General features: G+C 41.1%; 1 protein-coding gene across 7 annotated transcripts in view; it reads right to left on the bottom strand.

Annotated features, from left to right (window-relative positions):
• TRIQK (triple QxxK/R motif containing) overlaps positions 1-20,215 on the bottom strand; it is a 152,196-nt gene that overhangs the window by 116,078 nt on the left and 15,903 nt on the right. For all 7 annotated transcript variants that reach the window (XM_045004910.1, XM_045004912.1, XM_045004914.1 and 4 more), the window contains one exon: positions 3,453-3,533. In XM_045004910.1, the coding sequence (XP_044860845.1) occupies positions 3,453-3,513 (61 nt within the window). In that variant the 5' untranslated portion in view covers positions 3,514-3,533. The remainder of the gene's footprint in view (positions 1-3,452; positions 3,534-20,215) is intronic.

Below are 20,215 nucleotides of genomic sequence, written 5' to 3'. Positions count from 1 at the left end.
CTTCCAATAGTTCAGTGTTTACTCCTGTGGGAATTCTGCACCACTGCATAAGCGCAGAATTTAATGTTCCCGCAGATTTTACTCTTTTCCTACAGAATAATTGATTCATGCAGTCCTCCAGGCAGCAGTCTCGGATGGGAACATCTGGTTGTCGGGAGCAACTGGGGGAGACATAAATCACCATCTGGGGGGGTGGGGTGGGACTCTGTCCCTCTCACTTGCTATTTGCAGTGCACCCAGAGCCAGGGAAGGGCAGGGCTGGTGATGTCTCAGCCAGTGGCTCCTATCACGTGCTGGGCTCCAGCTGCTAGTTCTGGATGGGCTGGGACGGGACTTCCTCTTCCCCTGCACTGGCTGGGACTGTGTCAGATCCACCCCCAGAAACCTCCTCTGGCTGCAGGAAGTTCCGCACCCCATTGCTTCCTTTCCCCATTGCTTCCCACCTGTGGGGGGGAGGAGTCACTGTATGGGGAGTTGCCCCCCCATCTGCCCAACCCCCATGCATCCAGACCCCCCCCACCAACCAGATCTCCCACCCATGAGTCCCACCCCCTGCATCCAGATTCCTTGCACCCAGACTCCCCCACCAAGTCCCCAACCTCTGCACCTAGACCACCTCCTGAGCCCTCAGCACTCACACCCCCTGTGATGCTCTGTACCTTGGGGAAACACCCGGCACCCCCATGTTCATCCTTGTAAAATGATTGTGTGGTATCTGATGCAAAGTTTGTCAAGTCGTCTGTCTTCGGAAGGCTCATGATGCACTGAGCATTGTTGTTACAGTACTGTTATAGGTTATAATTTCATGTATGTAGTTATGAGGCTGAAAATGTATCCTCATGGCTTAAAATAAGCCCAGGCAAAAACTCTTCAAGAGCAAAGAGGCAGTTCACACCTCATCAGGGCAGGTATGGGTCAAACCCAGCCCAGCCTCACAGGAACAAAGGACAGTGGCCTAGACAGCAACAAAAGGCTCTGTTGGGACTCTTGAGTGAATCACCCCCCTTCCTCGGGACAGTTTGGGACAGTGATGAGGTAATGCTCACCTGACTCTGGAGGGAGGGTGGGGGCAAAACCAAGAGGGAAGAAAGAATATGATAAAAGGAAGAGACGTTTGACATGCTCTTCCTCTCTCTTCAACCTACATCTACAGACCCCACACCAAGCGACTGAAGTGCTGATCAAAGTGGAGAGCCTGGCTGATGAGCAACTAGCCAGCCTGTGGTGAGAAGCATCTAACTTTGTAAGGGCAGTGAAAGTGTTAAGATCAGTTTAGAATGTGTTTTGCTTTTATTTCATTTGACCAAATCCGACTTATGCTTTGACTTATAATCACTTAAAATCTATCTTTCATAGTTAATAAATGTGTTTGTTTATTCAAGCAGTGTGTTTGGTTTAAAGTGTGTCAGAGGCTTCCGTTGGGATAACAATCCTGGTATATATCAATTTCTTTGTTAAACTGACCAACTCATATAAGCTTGCAGCGTACAGCGGGCATAATTGGACACTACAAGATGGAGGTTCCTAGGGTTGTGTCTGGGACCGGAGATTTTGGCTAGTGTCATTCAGTTGCACAATCCAAGGAGCAGGGGTTGTGTGTGAATAGCCCAGGAGTGGCGGTTCTCACAACAGAGCAGGGTAAGGCTGGCTCCCAAAGTTGAGGATTGGAATAGCCTAGCAGCTCACCAGTCCAGATAACACCAGAGGGGAATGTCACAGTGGCACAGCGAGCAGGGTGTATGTGCAGCTTGTTACTCCAAGTGGAGTTCACACTTTAAGCACAGATATTTGTGAGTTTAAGTGAGTCTTAAGTGCAGTGGCTAAGAACAGTCAGGAAGAGGTCACAGTTTTGTTATTTTTTGTTTGCTTATTTTGGGAAAGGGAGTAGGAACAGAAAAGCAGGAAAATGAGTGAAAGCAGTGAAGCAATTGTGAAGTTCGAGCTTTTCAGGCTGCAGTCTGCAGAAAAGGAGAGGGAGCACCAGAGATTATTGCAATGGAAAGAACTCGAGATAAAAGAAAAAAACAGAGAGAGAGAAAAAAAAGTGAAAAACCAACTGCACCTGCTAGAGATGCAGAACCAGAGGCCCCCTACCCCACCCATCACTCCAAAAATCCATAAATGGGAACACTTATGTCCTGCATAGAGTGAGGACGATGATATTGCTCAATATCTGATTACCTTCGAAAGGCTTTGTGTAATACATGAAATCACTGATAAGAGAGTTCCTACTCTGATTGCGAAATTAACAGGTAAAGCTCAAAATGTATTCAATGGAATGCCTATTGAAGATGCTTTAGACTATTGTAAATTTAAAGATACTGTTTTGCGAAGTTTTCAGATTACCCCTGAAACATATAAAGTAAAATTTAGGAATCTTAAGAGAGATATTGGTATGAGTCATGTGGAGGGAGTAATGCACAACTTCTTGTCCCCCCTCCAGTTATAAATTACATAAACTGGGTTATATTATAAACAAGAAATATTTTTATTAACTACAAAAGGTGAATTTTAAGTGAATAAAAGATATAACAGACAGAACAAAGCAGATTACTGACCAAATAAAGAAAAATATGCAAGCTAAGCTCAATATACTTAAAAAAACAGGTTACCAAATGTAAATTCTCACCCTAAATGTTATTTTAGGCAGGTTGCAAAGTTTCTGTGGTTCAGAGTTCCAGTTATATTCCTTTTCAGACTGGGCCCCTGCATCAGTCTGGACTCCACTCCACCCCACCCCACCCCACCCCTTGCCTTCACTTAAGGTACCTTTAGCAGTCTTTCTTCTTGGGCAGACAGGCCATGGAGAGGAGGCAGTCGCATTTACCTTCCTCCCCACCCTTAAATAGGATTTACATAAGGTGAGAATCCTTTGTTTCCCAAACTTGACCCCCCACACACATCCCTTCCAGTGGAAAGTTACAAGAAGTCCCAGGTAATGTTTAGTATCAGGTGACAAGGCCATCTGACTCTGTAGTATCACATCATCCAGGAGTCAGTGGCAGTATGGAGCGTCCGCAAGAAGGCCAAGCCTTTTCACAGTCCATTGTCCTCGCTGATGGGTCATCAGCCCTGTCTGGCTTTTCCACTGTTGTACCTGAAGTGCTAGCAGTGGGCATCACCCAAAATACCATAGTTGAAATACAGATACATAGTCAATATTCCTAACTTCAGATACAGAAATGATACAGGCATACAAATTGGATAATCACATTCAGTAAATTATAACCTTTCCAATGATATCTTACAAAATCCATCTTGCATAAAGTACATCTCAGTTATGTCATATTCACATCATAAGCATATTTTCATAAAGAATATGGAGTGAAATGTCACAATGCTGTTTTATTTTAATTTTTTTTCCTTTCTCAGAAGTCTTTGCTGAATGGGCTGGCCCTTAACACTGTACACAGGATGCATCCCAAAAGGAGACATTAATCTGTATTTCTTACCTATTTGTTTCCTGTATTGCTCAACAGGAATTCTTGCGGCAGATGCATCCTTTCTTCCCATCCTTTTTGAGTCCAAAACCACTAAGTAAGGAAGGGGAAAAAAAAATCACATTATTTTTAAATAATGAATTATCTAAACAAACCAATGAATTCTATGACTGTCACAGAACAATTTTACTTATTAAAGACTTTATCTAAATTATATACATGGTAGAAATGGTTAGAACATAAGAATGGCCGTACTGGGCCAGACCAAAGATCCATCTAGCCCAGTATCCTGTCTACCAACAGTGGCCAATGCGCCAGGTGCCCCAGAGGGAGTAAACTCAACAGGCAATGATCAAGTGATCTCTCTCCTACCATCCATCTCCACTCTCTGACAAACAGAGGCTAGGGACATCTTGGTTATTATCCATTAACAGACTTAACCTCCATAAATTTATCCAGTTCTCTTTTAAACGCTGTTATAGTCCTAGTCTTCACAACCTCCTAAGGTAAGGAGTTTCACAAGTTAACTGTGTGCTGTGTGAAGAAGAACTTCCTTTTATTTGTTTTAAACCTGCTGCCTATTAATTTCATTTGGTGGCCCCTAGTTCTTGTATTATGGGAACAAGTAAATAACTTTTCCTTATTTACTTTCTCTACATCGCTCATGATTTTCTATACCTGTCATATCCCCTCTTAGTTTCCTCTTTTCCAAGCTGAAAAAGTCCTAGCCTCTAATCTCTCCTCATATGGGACCTGTTCCAAACCCTTAATCATTTTAGTTGCCCTTCTCTGAACCTTTTCCAATGCCAGTATATCTTTTTTGAGATGAGACCACATCTGTACGCAGTATTCAAGATGTGGGCATACCATGGATTTATATAAGGGCAATAAGATACTCTCCGTCTTATTTTCCATCCCCTTTTTAATGATTCCAAACATCCTGTTTGCTTTTTTGACCGCCGCTGCACACTGCATGAACATCTTCAGAGAACTATCCACGATAACTCCAAGATCTTTTTCCTGACTCGTTGTAGCTAAATTAGCCCCCATCATATTGTATGTATAGTTGGGGTTATTTCTTCCAATGTGCATTACTTTACATTTATCCACATTAAATTTCATTTGCCATTTTGTTGCCCAATTACTTAGTTTTTTTAGATCTTTTTGAAGTTCTTCATAGTCTGCTTTGGTCTTAACTATCTTGAGCAGTTTAGTATCATCTGCAAACTTTATTTTACTAGGTTTTACTAGGTATTTTATTAGGTTACTAACTTTTCTGTAACTGTTTTTCTTTTAGATGTGTTGCACATGTCTACTCAGCTGTAGGTGTATGTGTACCCTACCCCAATGCACAGTTGTCAGAATTTTTCTCTTAGCGGTACCCATCGGGGCAGCACGATCACCCTCTGCTGCCTCATGCAGGCATAAAGTGCGGAACCACCATTGACCTCCCTCAGCTTCTTCCTACCGGAAAGACTCCACTGGAGAGAGGAAGAAGGGCAGGTCATGGAATGGACATGTGCACATCTTGAAGAACAACAGTTATGGAAAAGTTAGTAACCATTTCTTCTTCTTCAAGTGATAGCACAGATTACTGAAAAGCAGTCCAATTGCAGGACAACTTGTCCAAACTTAGCAATGTCTCTAGACTGTCAAGAGATAGCATAGTGATAGGCAAACATATGCCATGATGACCAGGTTGTCACTTTGCAAATATCTAATATAGGAACATGGGCAAGGTGCTGCTTGGGATCTAGTCAAATGACCCAACACTCTATCCACAGACTTCACATTCACCAACTGGTAACCTAAGTAGATATCCAAAATGTGATCCTTTGGGCGTATACAGGACACACCTTCATTCTGTCCACCCATGCTGTGAACAGTTGTATTGAAGACCTAAAACAGGGATAGGCAAACCTACGGCACGTGTACTGAAGGCGGCATGCGAGCTGATTTTCAATGGTACTCACACTGCTCGGGTCCTGGCCACTGGTCCGGGGGCCTCTGCATTTTAATTTAATTTTAAATGAAGCTTCTTAAACTTTTTAAAAACCTTAATTACTTTACATACAATAGTTTAGTTATATATTATAGACTTATAGAAAGAGACCTTCTAAAAACATTAAAATGTATTACTGCCACACAAAACCTTAAATTAGAGTGAATAAATGAAGACTCAGCACACCACTTCTGAAAGGTTGCCGACCCCTGACCTAAAAGGTTTAGTCTGTTCTAAATAAAACAAAAAACAAAAAAAAACCCTAAAGCTTTTCCAATATTTAGAGTATGAAGCCTCTCCTCACTTTTATGATCATGAGGCTTTGGGAAGAAGGTTGGTAAGAAGACTGCTTTGTTAATTTGAAAACTAAACAGGGAGCAGGTCGTTAGAGGTTCAAAGGGGGCAGCCCATCAGTTTTTCTAAGACTAGATTCAAGCTCCATGGGGGAACAGGATTTTGCATGTGTGAAAACAGTCTATCTAGGCCCTTTAAAAATCTTACAGACATACGGCTGAAAAAAGAGAATGGTTATCAACAGACAGGTGGAAGGGTAAGATAGCCACTAAATGCACTCTGATTGAACTAATCGCCAATGCTTAGTGTTTTAGGGGGAGAAGATAGTCCTGTATGTGCTGAACAGAAACAAAGACCAGAAAAGCTCCTTTCATTCTAACCCTGACAGAGAACTTCTTCCATTTAGCCAAGTAAGTACTCCTAGCTGATGTTTTTCTACTATTTAGCAGCACTTCCTGAACAACCCTAGAAAAAGACTTCTTTGCAGTCATTAGCCACAAGGCCTCCGAGTCATCAAGAGAAGGGTCTGCAAATTGGGATGGAGGAGATGACCCTGATTCTGTGAAATCAAGTCCATGTGTAGCAGGAATGACAATGGGGGGGACTAACTGATAGGTTCAATAGCTCCAAAAAACAGTGTTGAAAGGGCCATCCCTCAGCATAAGATGAGACTTGTTCTGCTTAACTTTGCACAGAACTTTGGGCAGGAAAGGAATGGGAAGAAAAGCATACAAGTGTTCATCTGACCACGACAGTAGAAACGCATCTGTCAAGGAACCTGGACTGTGGCCCACTGCGGAGCAAAACTGGTGACATTTTTGGTGTCTTTTGTTGCAAACAGATCCACTTGTGGAGTTCCCAAAAGCTGGAAAATGGACCTTGCTACATCTGCGTGAAGGGACCACTTGCAGTGGTTGATGAACAGCCTATTAGGCGATCTGCCAATGTACTGTGGATCTGTGGAAGGTAAGCTGCTTTCAGGATTATGGAATTGGCAATGCAGAAGGCCCAAAGTAGAATTGCTAAATGACACAGCAGTGAAAATCAGGCTCCTCCTAGTTTTTTTTACATAAAACATGGCCACCGTATCATTGGTCATAACCAACAAACCCCTTCCTTTGATTTGTGGAAGAAATGCCATGCAAGCTAACCAGATAGCCTGCAACTCCCTGACATTTATATGCAGACTGAGATCTTGGGAAGACCAGAGATCTTGTGTCTGTAGCAGACTCAAATGAGTCCCACCCCTCCACCAGTATGTTGGTCCAAGGCATCCATGACTAAGATGAGAGATTGTTGAGGCCGGGCAAAGGGAACTCCCTTGAAAATGTTGGCAGGATCTATCCACCAATCTAGGGAGGATAAGACTCAATTTGGAATGTGAACTATCATGTTCATGATGCTTCCTCAATGGCATACACTTCGGCCAACCAGCCCCATAGCTCTCTCAAACGTAACTCCAATAAATAGGTTTTTTGAACCAGAGACCGAATGGACTTCTCCATGTTGATCAGCAGGCCGAGCTCTTCTAACATGGGCCAAAAATTGTCTCGCACAACAACATGGCTTCATGAGAGAGGTCCCTGAAAAGGGATAGAGACAGGATTACTGCACTTCCACCATGTTAAAAACCTACCCATCTGTTGTGAAGTGAGCCCAAACACATTTTGTGAGTGGTTTGCAAAAATTGAAGAAGGGAAAGAAGACACTCTTAGACCTGGTATCTGCTCTTGGCAAACACATCAAAGTAAGGTCTTGAAGAATGCAGCCAGAGGCACAGTGTGGTGGTGGACGTCTCTTGTAGTGAGGCCCAAGGATCCTTTCAGTAAGCATCATGTTGGAATTGAGGGTGAATCCAGGGTGAGCAGGTACTGGATGCAGGTTGGTAGATATGACTAGGCTAAGACACATAGGAACTCATTTCAGAATCCAAGGGAGAAGAAATGTCAACAAAGGAGGAGCCATCCATACTGGAGAGGTAAGCTCAGAATCTGGAGAAGGGGGTGCTGCCAAGATCATTTGCAGCTTTCCCCTCAAGAACACCATTTTGAACGGAACACTAACTGCTGCATCCCATGTTCCCACATGGTGCAGAGGTGAAGGAATGAGTGTTGGTACCTTGGGCCCCAGGCAACACTCTTGCATTGCCAGAGAAAGTTGTACTGAGAGATTCAACAACTCTCTCACAACCGCAAATGCTTTGGGAGTAAACAGTACCAGAAAGTGTTCTGGTCCTGTGGTACCGAAGCCTGAGGTGATAACGCTGATGGCACTTCAGGAGTTGGTCTCAACAGGCCTGTAGTTGGCTCTGGAATCAATGAACTCCCTGTTTTGATGTATGCACCAGAGTGCCTCCTTTTAGAGCGCGCCCCCAAGTCCTTTGACTGCTTTGTCTCTGCTCTTGAGGTACCTGGTACCAAGTTTGACTTGCGGTAACTCTTCTTTGGCACCAACAAAATTGACTTACCTATTGGTACCAGCAAGGCTGGAGGAACACAGCTGACCAATGAGCTCAGCACCCAGAGTGGGGTGGATGGTTCAATGGAAGGCAGAGCATTGATATCAACAACAGGTACTTAAACCTGGTTGCCCTGTCCTTTTTGGATCAGGACTTAAAACCCTTACGGATTCTGCATCTGCACTCACGTGAGCATCCCCCAAGCACTTAAGGCAGCTGGGTCACTATTGGTCACTAATTGGCAGTGGTTTGCTACAAGAGTGGCAAGCACACAGCGTAGCTCTTGGATTAGGACCAAATTGGGAATCGGTGACAAACTTTTGAACTACTAAATAAAGCTACACTACCTAAACTACACTAACTAAACTACAGACCATTAACAAAAATAGATATTACTATCTATTTACAACAAAAAGAAGGGACTTGAAAAGACAAAAATGGGAGCTTCAACAAGAGCTGTCTTGGGGGTAGGAAGGAACTTGGGATGGCCCTCTATCCCAGGATGATACCCAAGATCCATGCACGTGTCTGGGGATCAGCAAGAAGTGTGGGTCTGATTCATTTTCTTCCAATGCAGGGAATAAACAGATGAATTCAGAGAAAATTCTGGGGAGGGAACTGCATTGATTTTCCTGGATTGCAGCTCAGTCCAGAACTGAGGTACCTTAGTCCTCACACTTGCTATTCTAATTCCAGGTTTGTCTTGACCTGAGATGACAAATCAGATCATATTATACATGTGTAGTAATTGGGATGCGCACAAATGGGGACTACAAATTTACAACCTAACTCAGGTCTCCAGAGTCTAAATCCACTATCTCTCTATTAACATTATTTTTTAAACCTTCAGAGTAATATATGTTCTAAAATTAAAACAGCAAGGATGAAGTTCACCCATCACCTTCCAAAGTCTAAGTAATCAACCTTTTGTAAAGAGAACTCCAAACAGACTGGAGCGAATTGGAATCTACCTCCCAACTTGCATACAGGCTGGGGAGCTGCACACAGTCCCTCTGAGGCTGCTATTCCCACTAATAATCACAGCTTCTTCACACGTTGGTATCACTTTTCTCTACTAGATCCACACAATCGTGGTTCCAATAACCCTTCCAGACGATCCCAAACACACCAGCTGTGTGTTATATAAGAGGTGCTAAGATGCTGTATACAGCTGCTCCCTCTGTATGTTTCTCTCCCCACCAAGTAACAACACGTGGTTTACCTGGTGCAGTGGGATACTGGAAATGGATTAATTTCACCCTCTATTCCAAAAACCAAAATCTGGTTTTAAATCTATGTGCAAAAATATATATTAAACCACCAAGACAAGTTTGTCAAATGAGCTATGGTCAATGGCATAACTGTTTTCAAGCCAGGTTCAAAGCACAGTCTCAGGAATTATCCCCAGGGCTTATTCATGCATCAAACAATACAGCAATTATTTTCACTGTCTGTCCATTTGGTCATTTGGGGACCAATTCTACTTTGTGCTGACAGTACTGGCCAGAAATCAGCACCCATTACATAAGAGCAAATACAGAGTAACTCCATTAACTTAAGTGGAGTTACTCGAGATTTAAACTCATGTAAATAACTGAAGAATTTGGCCAATGGCAAAATTTCAACTGACTTTAACAGTAGAAACAGGCCCTATATCTTAAGGTATGAACCATGAGATGAATGAAACTGAGTCTTCACAAATCAGTGAATACTTTAAATGTGTTCAAGAGGAACAGAAATATACAAATTAACATTGCTGCACTTTTAGTGCAGGTCAAAATTAATATCACTGAAGATTTTCATATACTAAGTACATTTAACTCGGTAAATAACCAACATTTAGGTATCTATAGTATATACTAAGCTGAATGAAACTAAGGAAAAAGTATCACATCTGTTTTTTTTTTCAGTCCCTTGCCCCTATTGCCTATAAAATCATAACCCACCTTACACACAGTAATGGAAAATAAAGTTAATATTTCAACTAACAAAGTAGATAATACAACATTTTATACAGCAAAATCTAGTTTTTGGTTTACTTTATTCCACTGTTAGAAACAATGTTTGACTTGCCTTTTGCATTTTCAATAGCCTAGTAATGTTTTGTAACAAAATGTTAGCTGTGAAAGATGCTTGTAGTTTTAGCACTGCCAATAAAACACAAGAGTGCAGAAAAATTATTTCCCAGTAGTTAAAATATATATTTGGCCTACTTAATACGAGCCACAGAGACATGCCTGTTCATCTGTGTGGTTCAAACTGTCACTGACTCAGGCATCTAGAACCTCTAAAATGCTGTGACTTTCTTTGTTCTTCAAAGCCATTCAGTAATCATCATTCATTTCTAGTGCTTTGATGGTTAGATAGCAAACTCCTGAGAAACCCATAGAGACATTAGCACACACAGCCGCAATGCCTAATAAGACAGCTATTTGCATAAAAGATCAGCCACAATTTAAAATGTGTTGTGATAAATGTGGAAGGGGAATAACAGATCTATATTAGCATGTACGAAACCAAGATTGTTTTCACAATTTAATTCCTTGGGGGCTGTGGCTCATCACCTTCCCTTGTAAAGAATTCTCAATTCCCTGAGGAAGTAGCTTGCTATGAGCCAGAGTTAAGCTAAAATATGGATTAATAAGAGATAATATTTATTATTTATGAATCTTGCTGCAGGAATGGTTTCAAATGTAACCATCAGATCAGATTTCTAGAAGGAAAAAGTCTGGAACCTTTCTGACTCACGAAATACTTTGAAGCGAAAATTGTCACCCCTATTTAAAACAGAAATATTTCACTCATAAATATATCTATTATTTCCCAAAATAATTCACACCATTTAACAAAGTATGGGTTCATTCCTGCATCCACTGTACTCAACAGCAAAATTTCATTAATGTCAGTTGGTGCAGGATCTAGCTCCCTTTCTTGTGTTTCTTTATTTAACCTGAATTCTGCACAATCATAAAGTGCTGTACATACTCTAAAGCCTGTGTAGGTTCCTGGAATTTTAATGACTGTATATCATTTAAAAATCATCTAAAGGAGTTTGTCAATGTTCTTTTAGATATTGCTAAAAAAAACTTGGAGTAGTGTCAGGTCATTAGAAATCAATGTGAGCTTTCTCCCAGCTCTCAGCTTCTACAAAAGATGCTTTTTAAGAAAAAAAATCATGTACAAATGATTTCAATGATATTTTGTTTCTTAGTTTGTTTTCAGGTTTTTAAAGGGCAATTTTTTCCTTGGTCTTTTTTCCCCCTCCTCTTTCCTCACACTTTGAGGGCTTGCATCACAAGAGGAGTGCTTTATCTTTTTTTCTCCTGTTCTATCACATCCTGATCACTATCTGAGATGAATAAGTTGCCTCTATCACCCTCCATTGTCAATAATATATTTCTGATTTTGACAATTAATGAGAGTTATAGACAGAGAGTTATATGTCCATTCAAGATCTGACCATGAGAGAATTTAACTCGCTACTCCTGAAATACACTTCTGTTTTACTATTCATGGGAATTTCAAAAAAATATTATTCTGGCCATCTAAGGGATCATACAGTCCCTTTCATTAATGGAACAGAAACATATTGTGAATGACTAAAAAAATTAATACAAAATAAACATAGGGACTATAAAGCACATGACACTGTGCTTTGTACATTTATAGTGCTATATGATTAATAACAATAACAACATCTTAAGTAGGTTCCACCGTACATACCAAGAACTGCATGCATGCAAAATTCCATGAAACTGAGACTTTGTATTGAATCATGTGTTTTGATTCTTTAACTATAAAAGTTGTTTAAATATTAGTATATAGTATTTTTGAACATTAAAGATAATTAAAGGTTGAAATGTAATTATTAATTTCAAGAGAAATTAAGAATTAGTGACTGAAAGAACTCCCTGCAGAATGCCAATGTTATGGGCCAAATTTTCAGACACTAGCATCTAAGTCTAATTTACACATGCATCAATATGGACACACTCATAATGGGTAACTGAATATCTATACATGTAGCTATCTGTCTGCATGTACTACAAATGGATGCCATGAACAGGCAAGCACCCTTTTTTATGCATCGTAGGCCTATGTTTTCAAACTATAAAGGCAGCCGAGTCTTAACTCAGGCTATGACTCCAAGTCGGATTTAAAATTTACAGATGTCAATGGAAAGAGTTCCACTGACTTCAATAGGTCTTTTGTCAATAAGTTGCATAGTCAGTTGAATAACCCCGGTTTTTTAAATAGAGTTAAATTAGCCAAAGGAGGGAGACCATAATGATCCGTAAGTGCAGTGGGAAAACATTGCTAGTGACAAAAAAAAATTAATACACGAAATAAGGACAACAGAACAAAGTGCTAAAACAAACCTCATGGTCAACTAGAAGTCACAGCTGTTGTCACTAACAACTCAGAACTTCATGACAGCAACAGAACTAGAACTCCTATCCTATTGCTTTCAAACAGGCACCTACCACTTTAGGCAAAGGAGAAACTCCATTATCTGTTAGTAATATTGTGCCTATAGCACACAATAGAGCAATTCTGATTTTACCTAATAGGAGTGGCACAAATACACAGCACCCCAACTCAATGTTCTATACTCCTTAGTTCATTTCAAAATCCACAATAAATGAAAAAAATTAAGTATCAAATATTTTTATTTTGATTCTTCACAAAGTTTAAAATATTTTATTAGGCACCTAATACTAAAGGCAAGGATTAGAAATATGATTGATTTTGATCATGTGAGAAAAATATGATTTTACTTAAAATACAATCCTGATAGGATTTAAATCAAGATGTTCAAATTTGATAAAAAAGGGGACATCTGTACAAAAATAAATGGCTTGTTTCCACTCTCACTGAAGTCGTCACTCCAGGGGGAATTCTGCGCCACTGTGCGTATTCAGAATTCACGTCCCGCAAAGAAAAATTACTTCTAATGGGAGAAGCAAAGGAAAGCTGCACGAGCGGTCACAGGCCCCTCCCCAGCTGCGCAGGCACATCGTTTTGTGCACCCAGAGCAGCCGGCAGAGAGATAAATCACCATGGAAGAAGGGGCTGGGGATGCCCCAGCTGGTGGCTCCTACCAGGGCTCAGCTGCTAGTCTCAGATGGGCTTGGGGTGGGGAAGGACAGGATTTTGTCGTCCCCTGCCAGGAGAGACCAGGGCCAGGTCAGACCCACTCCCAGAAACCTCCCCCAGCTATAGGAAGCTCTGCACACACACACACACTCACACACACACACAGCCATTTCCTGCCCACATCGCTCCTCAGCCGCAGGGGGAAGGGTCACTATACAGGGAGCTGCTCCCCCCTCTGCCCAAACCCTGTGCATCCGGACCCTCCCCATACCCAGACCCCCCTGGCCAAGCCCCAATACCCTGCACACAGATGCCCCCACACAGCCCACCTAGACGCTCCCCCCTGCATGCGGACCCCTGCCTCTCCACTCAGATCATCCCCCACTGAGCCCTAGCAATCGAACTCCCAACTGGATGAGTCCCACCCCCCTGCACCCAGACCACCCTGATGAGCGTCCCGCACCTGGACCCTCACCCCACTGAGCCTCAACCAGCTGCACCCAGACTCTCACTCCACCAAGGCCCATTCCCCCAACACCCAGACTCTCCCTGCCAAGTCCCATCCTCCCACACCTAGACCCCCCCACTGCTGAGCCCCAACGACCTTCACCTGGATCCCCCTGCAGAATCCCATTCCTCCAGAACCCCCCAAAGAGCCCCTGTGCATCCATTTAATAGCAGCTGGGCGCTGCAACCCACATCAAGGCCTCATTGAGCATTGGTTTTTCTGGAATTTACATAGATTTTGATGTAAAGATGGACTTTCATCTGAACAAAATTTTAAGATTCAAGATTGTGAAAATATTAAAGCCTTCACTAGAAAAGATAATCATTTTTAGGTGTGGGGAAATAGCTACTCATGGAGGAAGTCCATGTAGAAAGGAAGTATCTGTTCCATGTGCAATAGTATATTATATAACATATCATACATCTATCTATACGTGTGCATGTACATACATATGTATGTTTTATTAATGTACTGATTGCAGCATATTACAATGCCTTTTTCATAGTAATTCATTTTATACAGCTAATAAAAATATGCTACTTACATAGCATTTGCATATGAATAGTCATAGACTTTGGTTCCATGTGGAAGAGGTGATGTCTACCTGGGTTTCTGTATCTCTTCTCACAAAGCCCCACAAAACATATGGACTCTGCAATCACACAAAGGAGGAGTCTACCCCATCTCATTTATATGGATAAATATTTGAATTTGAGTTTACATGAATAAAGTTCCAGTGCTTGTTATTGTCAGACACATACCCCAGATCCAGCAAAGAACTTCAACATATGTTTAATTTAAGCATGTCAGTAGTCCCACTGGAGTTAGTAGGATTACCCAAATTAAGTATGTATCAAATGCTTTGCTGCATGCGGGCCTAAGTCTGAAATGATAGAGAAATCAACAGTAACGTTCTTTTTCTTACTGGGCTCTCAGTATATGTTCTGTTGGGGCTTTCAATACAAGCTATCCTATATCTTAAAAAATCAGACTTCTGTTTAATGCAATATACTATATTCACTTAAAAATACAGATTGTCTGCAATCAAAAAAGAATTTCTACCCTTCTGACACTAAAAGAAGAAAACCTTCTCAGGCAAATATACTGCAGAAGGTTTTAATGCCTCCCATTGTGTGGCAGTTAGCCTTGTTGATGTACAAACTACAAACAAAACACTGTCTTTATACCTACTCTAGAGGAGTGATTATCTACTTGAATAAAGATCAGAAGCATCTCTCAGAACTGGAAGATGGAAAGAATGCCAACAAATGAAGACAATATGGCTAATATATTAATATTACTTATTTTCAAGATATTTATTTTAAATTTAACTTAAATTCTATAATTTTCCATTAAAATATATAAATCAGATAATATTATATATGGTTTTCATCATCACACAATACAAAAATGAAGAACTGGTGAGGGTTTCTCTCTGGAAGAAAAATTATATGGTATATATGACTACATGTGATATTTAATGCTAATTTTTTTTTTTAGTAATGTGACCTATTGTGTACAGTATCTGGTATATACAAGCAGCATTAAAAGCAAATGCAGATGCTGTACTATGCTGATTGTGATTTGAGGGTAGATAAGGAGAGCAAAGGCATTTGTCACTCATACAACATGAAAATAAAGCATGCACCTTTTACTGTGCAAGTTAAAAGCTTATTGAGTCAAGAGGAATGACTAGAATCAATTATTTGTTCTGCCTCAGTGATTCAAGATATCAACAGCAAACAGTCTGCAGTATGGTTGAATATAGGCACTTTCATTCCCTCTTTGATCCTTAAAATACACACCTTCACCTTTTATTTCCTTTGATGAGCTAGGGAATCATTTAAATTAAAATTACTATGCTATATAGGTCGTACATCTCAAATTTCAAAATTAACTACATTCTTCTAAACACTCTACTTATAATAATATTTACAATTCATGTATTAAATAGAGAATCATGTTATTTCATTGGTATCTTACACCATGGTATCAAAAATGTTATTTTGCTCTGCTCAAGTATTAACTAAGGGGCAGCACAACTCTCCCTACTCTGCTAAAAGCCAAGGGTAACTCCTGTCTTTTCCCTTTCCCGGGCTTAGGGAAGTGCAGCACATTTCCCCCCCCCCCTCCCCCCCAATTTTTCCGATCCTAGCGTCCCAACAGGTCAAAGTTTAGTTTGCTTGGGTGCAAACTTTAAAATATTTGGATTTAAGTGTAAACTTCATTCTGAATTTCCTGCATTTAGAATGTTTGATTTGGGGATAGTTACAATTTCCCTGTAACAAACTGATCCTGAATTACTGATACATATTCTCAATCTTAACTTCATTTTAATGTAGCGATTGTCCAGGATAGTGGAAGGAGAAGTGAGGGTCTCAGTAACTGGACCTGCCCACCCTGGCAGCCCACCATAAATTGGAGGCTGGGAGACCTGGAGAAAATACCAAAATAAATAAAGCCACCACCCAAAAGCTAGAAGTGAGACAAATTTGTTTCTTTGGTGAATCCTATCACCACAGTATGATGAAATGTCACATCACCACCACCATCTGTCATAATGATTAACAAAACTGGTGACCAACCTTTCCTATTTTGATTTTCTTTTAACCTCTGTCTCACTTGGCACCTTAAAAAAACGGGTAAAGGCTGAAAGCAAGTTACAAATGACAGCAACAAATAATATTTCAACACACTTGGAGATAATTGTAACACTTCAGCAAAACTGAATTATTAGCTCCATTTTGAAAACTAGTCTTTGAATGAATTTAAAAGATAATCTTTCCATCCTATGTTCAGAATGAATGTTTTTCCCCTCTCCAGAAACTACCGTAACTCAATAAATATTAAATAAACTGATTTATGAATGAAAAAAGTTTCATGATCCTTTGTTGCTCCTCATGTTGTATTCGGTATTCAGGATAGTGAATTAGCTTATACAAATATTTTAGTCAGAGTAAAAGAAATAATAAGTGCATGAATAGTTTTAATTTGGATTTTAAAAAAAACTGATTAAAAGTACCATAACCTGTTAGGGTATGTCAATACAGCAACTAGGCAGGGTCTACTTGCAGGATCCCAAAGCTCAGGCTCCAGCCCAACCCCGGAAGACTACTCAGCAATGAAACAACCCAAGCCCCAAGAGCTTGAGTAGGCTGGCACAGGCCAGCTGCAAGTGTCTGGTTGCTGTGTAGACATACCCTTAATGTTCTCAAATAGAGATAAGATGACAAAATGAACATACATATCCAGGGGAGGAGGGAAGGGATAGCTCAGTGGTTTGAGCATTGGCCTGCTAAACCCAGGGGGCCACTTAAGGATCTGGGGCAAAATCAGTACTTGGTCCTGCTAGTGAAGGCAGGGGGCTGGACTCGATGACCTTTCAGGGTCTCTTCCAGTTCTATGAGAGAGGTATATCTCCGTATATTTTATTTATTTAGGATAAAACAACATTCTTTTGTAAATTTTTCTTTAATTTTGGCTATGAGAAATGAAGTTGTAAATCTACTAGATTCTCCTCCCAGATGTAAAATTAAAAGGTTCAGCTGATCTTAGGTCCTCCACTCAAAGCACCAGTCACAACCTCAGAATAATTCAATTAAAGTTACATATCAAAATGTACATATAATACCAAATCTTTTGTATGGCGCAATGGTCCTCTGAAGGTACAAATGCTGGTAACTAGCAGAAAAAGTAGCAGCCTGCTTACTTTATAACAACAAAAGCCCTGGCCTCACTTTAGTGCTGCAGGTTTTCACCATTTTGTGCTGCACAATTTCAACTGCATTTGCTCAGCAGCAGCAAAAGGTGGGCATTCTGGAGGCCTTTTGCTTATATCCTGCATTGCAGCTGTGCATGCACTTACTATCAGCCTATTGGTCTAGACATTGCTAAACTTTAACACTGTTAGTTTCAACTGTCATGCCAGGTATTTCTTATATTTTTGAATAGGTCAAAAAGCAGGAGGTGCAGCACACGAGTCACCTATCCTAGTTGTACACCCTCTAGGGACTGCCCTATGCCATGGCTGTGGCATGGATCAAAGTGACAAGACTCCAAACATTTTACAGTTGTAGCTAGGAAAATCTTAGCTAAATTTGGTATAACATGACTATCTCCAAACTGAATTACGGTCTGCCTAACTCTGTTTTTAAAACCATGACCAAGTATTACCTCCCCAGCTATATATCCAACTTCCACCAACATTTTAGGCAATGCTATAATAATTAAAATATATTAGAATACGCTGTAGGCATAATAGCTGGGGTCATGAATAGGGTCCTACCAAATTCATGGTATATTTTGGTCGATTTCACGGTCATAGGATTTTAAAAATCATAAATTTCATGAATTTCAGCTATTTAAATCTGAAATTTCATGGTGTTGTAATTGTAGGGATCCTGACCCAAAAAAGAGTTGTGGAGTAGTCACAAGGTTATTGTAAAGGGGGTTGCGTTACTGCTACTCTTATTTCTGCGCTGTTGCTAGCGGCAGTGCTGCCTTCAGAGCTGGGCAGCTAGACAGCAGCGGCTGCTGGCAGAACTGTCGCCAGCAGCAGTGCAGAAGTAAGGATGGCATGGTATGGTATTGCCATCCTTACTTCTGTACTGCTGATGGCAGGGCATTGCCTTCAGAGCTGGGCACCTGGCCAACAGCTGCCACTCTCTGGCTGCCCAGCTCTGAAGGCAGCGCAAAATGGTGGCAGTGCCGTGACCCCCCCCTAAAATAAGCTTGCGACACCCCTGCAACTCCCTTTTCAGTCAGGACACCAATTTGTGAAACGCTGGTCTCCCCCATTAAATCTGTAGGGTATAGGGTAAAAGCATACAAAAGACCAGATTTCACAAGGAGAGATCAGATTTCACCATCTGTGATGCGTTTTTCACAGCCGTGAATTTGGTAGGACCCTAGTCATGACCGAATAACGCAGTTCTGTATTTGAGAACTGTTCTCACAGGATGGGCTCCACCTGAGTAGGGAGGGAAATAGACTTCTAGGAGGGAGGCTGGCTCATCTGATCAAAAGAGCTTTAAACTAGGTATTGGGGGGAGACGGTTGGGAGATGTCCAGAAACTCTCCACGCCAAATTTAAACATTCAGAGGGAGGACAACAGGATAAGAACGGATATAGCCAGAGGGAGGGGTTTGGACATAAGGAAGAGGGGGGGGAATGGATACTAGACCAATAGGTCATACTGGTGGTACTGGGTCCCTACCAAATTGGGTAACAAAGGTGAGAGAAGCCAAACAGCAAAAATTAGGATGTTTGTTCACCAATGCGAGAAGCCTAGGTAACAAAATGGAGGAATTGGAGCTCCTGGTCCGAGAATTGAAACCGGATATCGTAGGAATAACCGAAACATGGTGGAGCGGTAGTCATGACTGGAGTACAGGTATGGAAGGGTATGTGCTGTTTAGGAAAGACCAAAACAAAGGTAAAGGTGGGGGAGTAGCATTGTATGTCAATAATGAGGTAAACTGTAATGAAATAACTAGTAATGGAATGGATAATACGGAGTCTGTTTGGGCAATGGTCAAATTAGGGAAGAAAACTACTAGAGCCTCCCCTGGGATAGTGATTGGGGTGTGCTATAGACCGCCGGGATCTAGCCTGGATTATGGATAGAGAACTCTATAATGTTTTTAAGGAGGTAAATACTAATAGGAACTGTATGATCATGGGAGACTTTAACTTCCCGGATATAGATTGGGGAACAAATGCTAGTAATAATAATAGGGCTCAGCTTTTCCTAGACGTGATAGCTGATGAATTCCTTCATCAAGTAGTAGCTGAACCGACGAGGGGGAATGCCATTTTAGATTTGGTTTTGGTGAGTAGTGAGGACCTTGTTGAGGAAATGGTTGTAGGGGACCTTGGCTCGAGTGATCATGAGCTAATTCGGTTCAAAATAAATGGAAGGATAAACAAAATTGCATCTGAGACTAAGGTTTACGATTTCAAAAGGGCTAACTTTACTAAATTAAGGCGACTAGTTAGGGAAGTGGATTGGACTAACATATTTAGGGATCTAAAGGCGGAAGACGCCTGGGATTATTTCAGGTTGAAGTTGCAGGAGCTGTCAGAGGCCTGTATCCTGAGAAAGAGAAAACGGTCCTTAGGTAGCAGTTTTATACCGAGCTGGATGAGCAAGCGTCTCGGGTGATTAAGAAAAAACAGAAAGCGTACAAGGAGTGGAAGATGGGAGGGATCAGCAAAGAAACCTACTTTATTGAGGTCAGAGGGTGTAGGGATGCAGTGAGAAAGGCCAAAAGCCGGCTAGAGATGGACCTTGAGAAGGGAATTAAAACCAATAGTAAAAGGTTTTTTAGCCATATAAATAGGAAGAAAACCAAGAAAGAAGAAGTGGGACCGCTTAAAACTGTAAACGGAGTGGAGATTAAGGATAAACTAGGCA

The sequence above is a fragment of the Mauremys mutica genome, chromosome 2 (assembly GCF_020497125.1).
Source record: "Mauremys mutica isolate MM-2020 ecotype Southern chromosome 2, ASM2049712v1, whole genome shotgun sequence".
Lineage (NCBI taxonomy): Eukaryota > Metazoa > Chordata > Testudines > Geoemydidae > Mauremys > Mauremys mutica.
The sequence above is the reverse complement of the archived record's forward strand: the minus strand, read 5'-3'. Positions and strand labels throughout refer to the sequence as shown.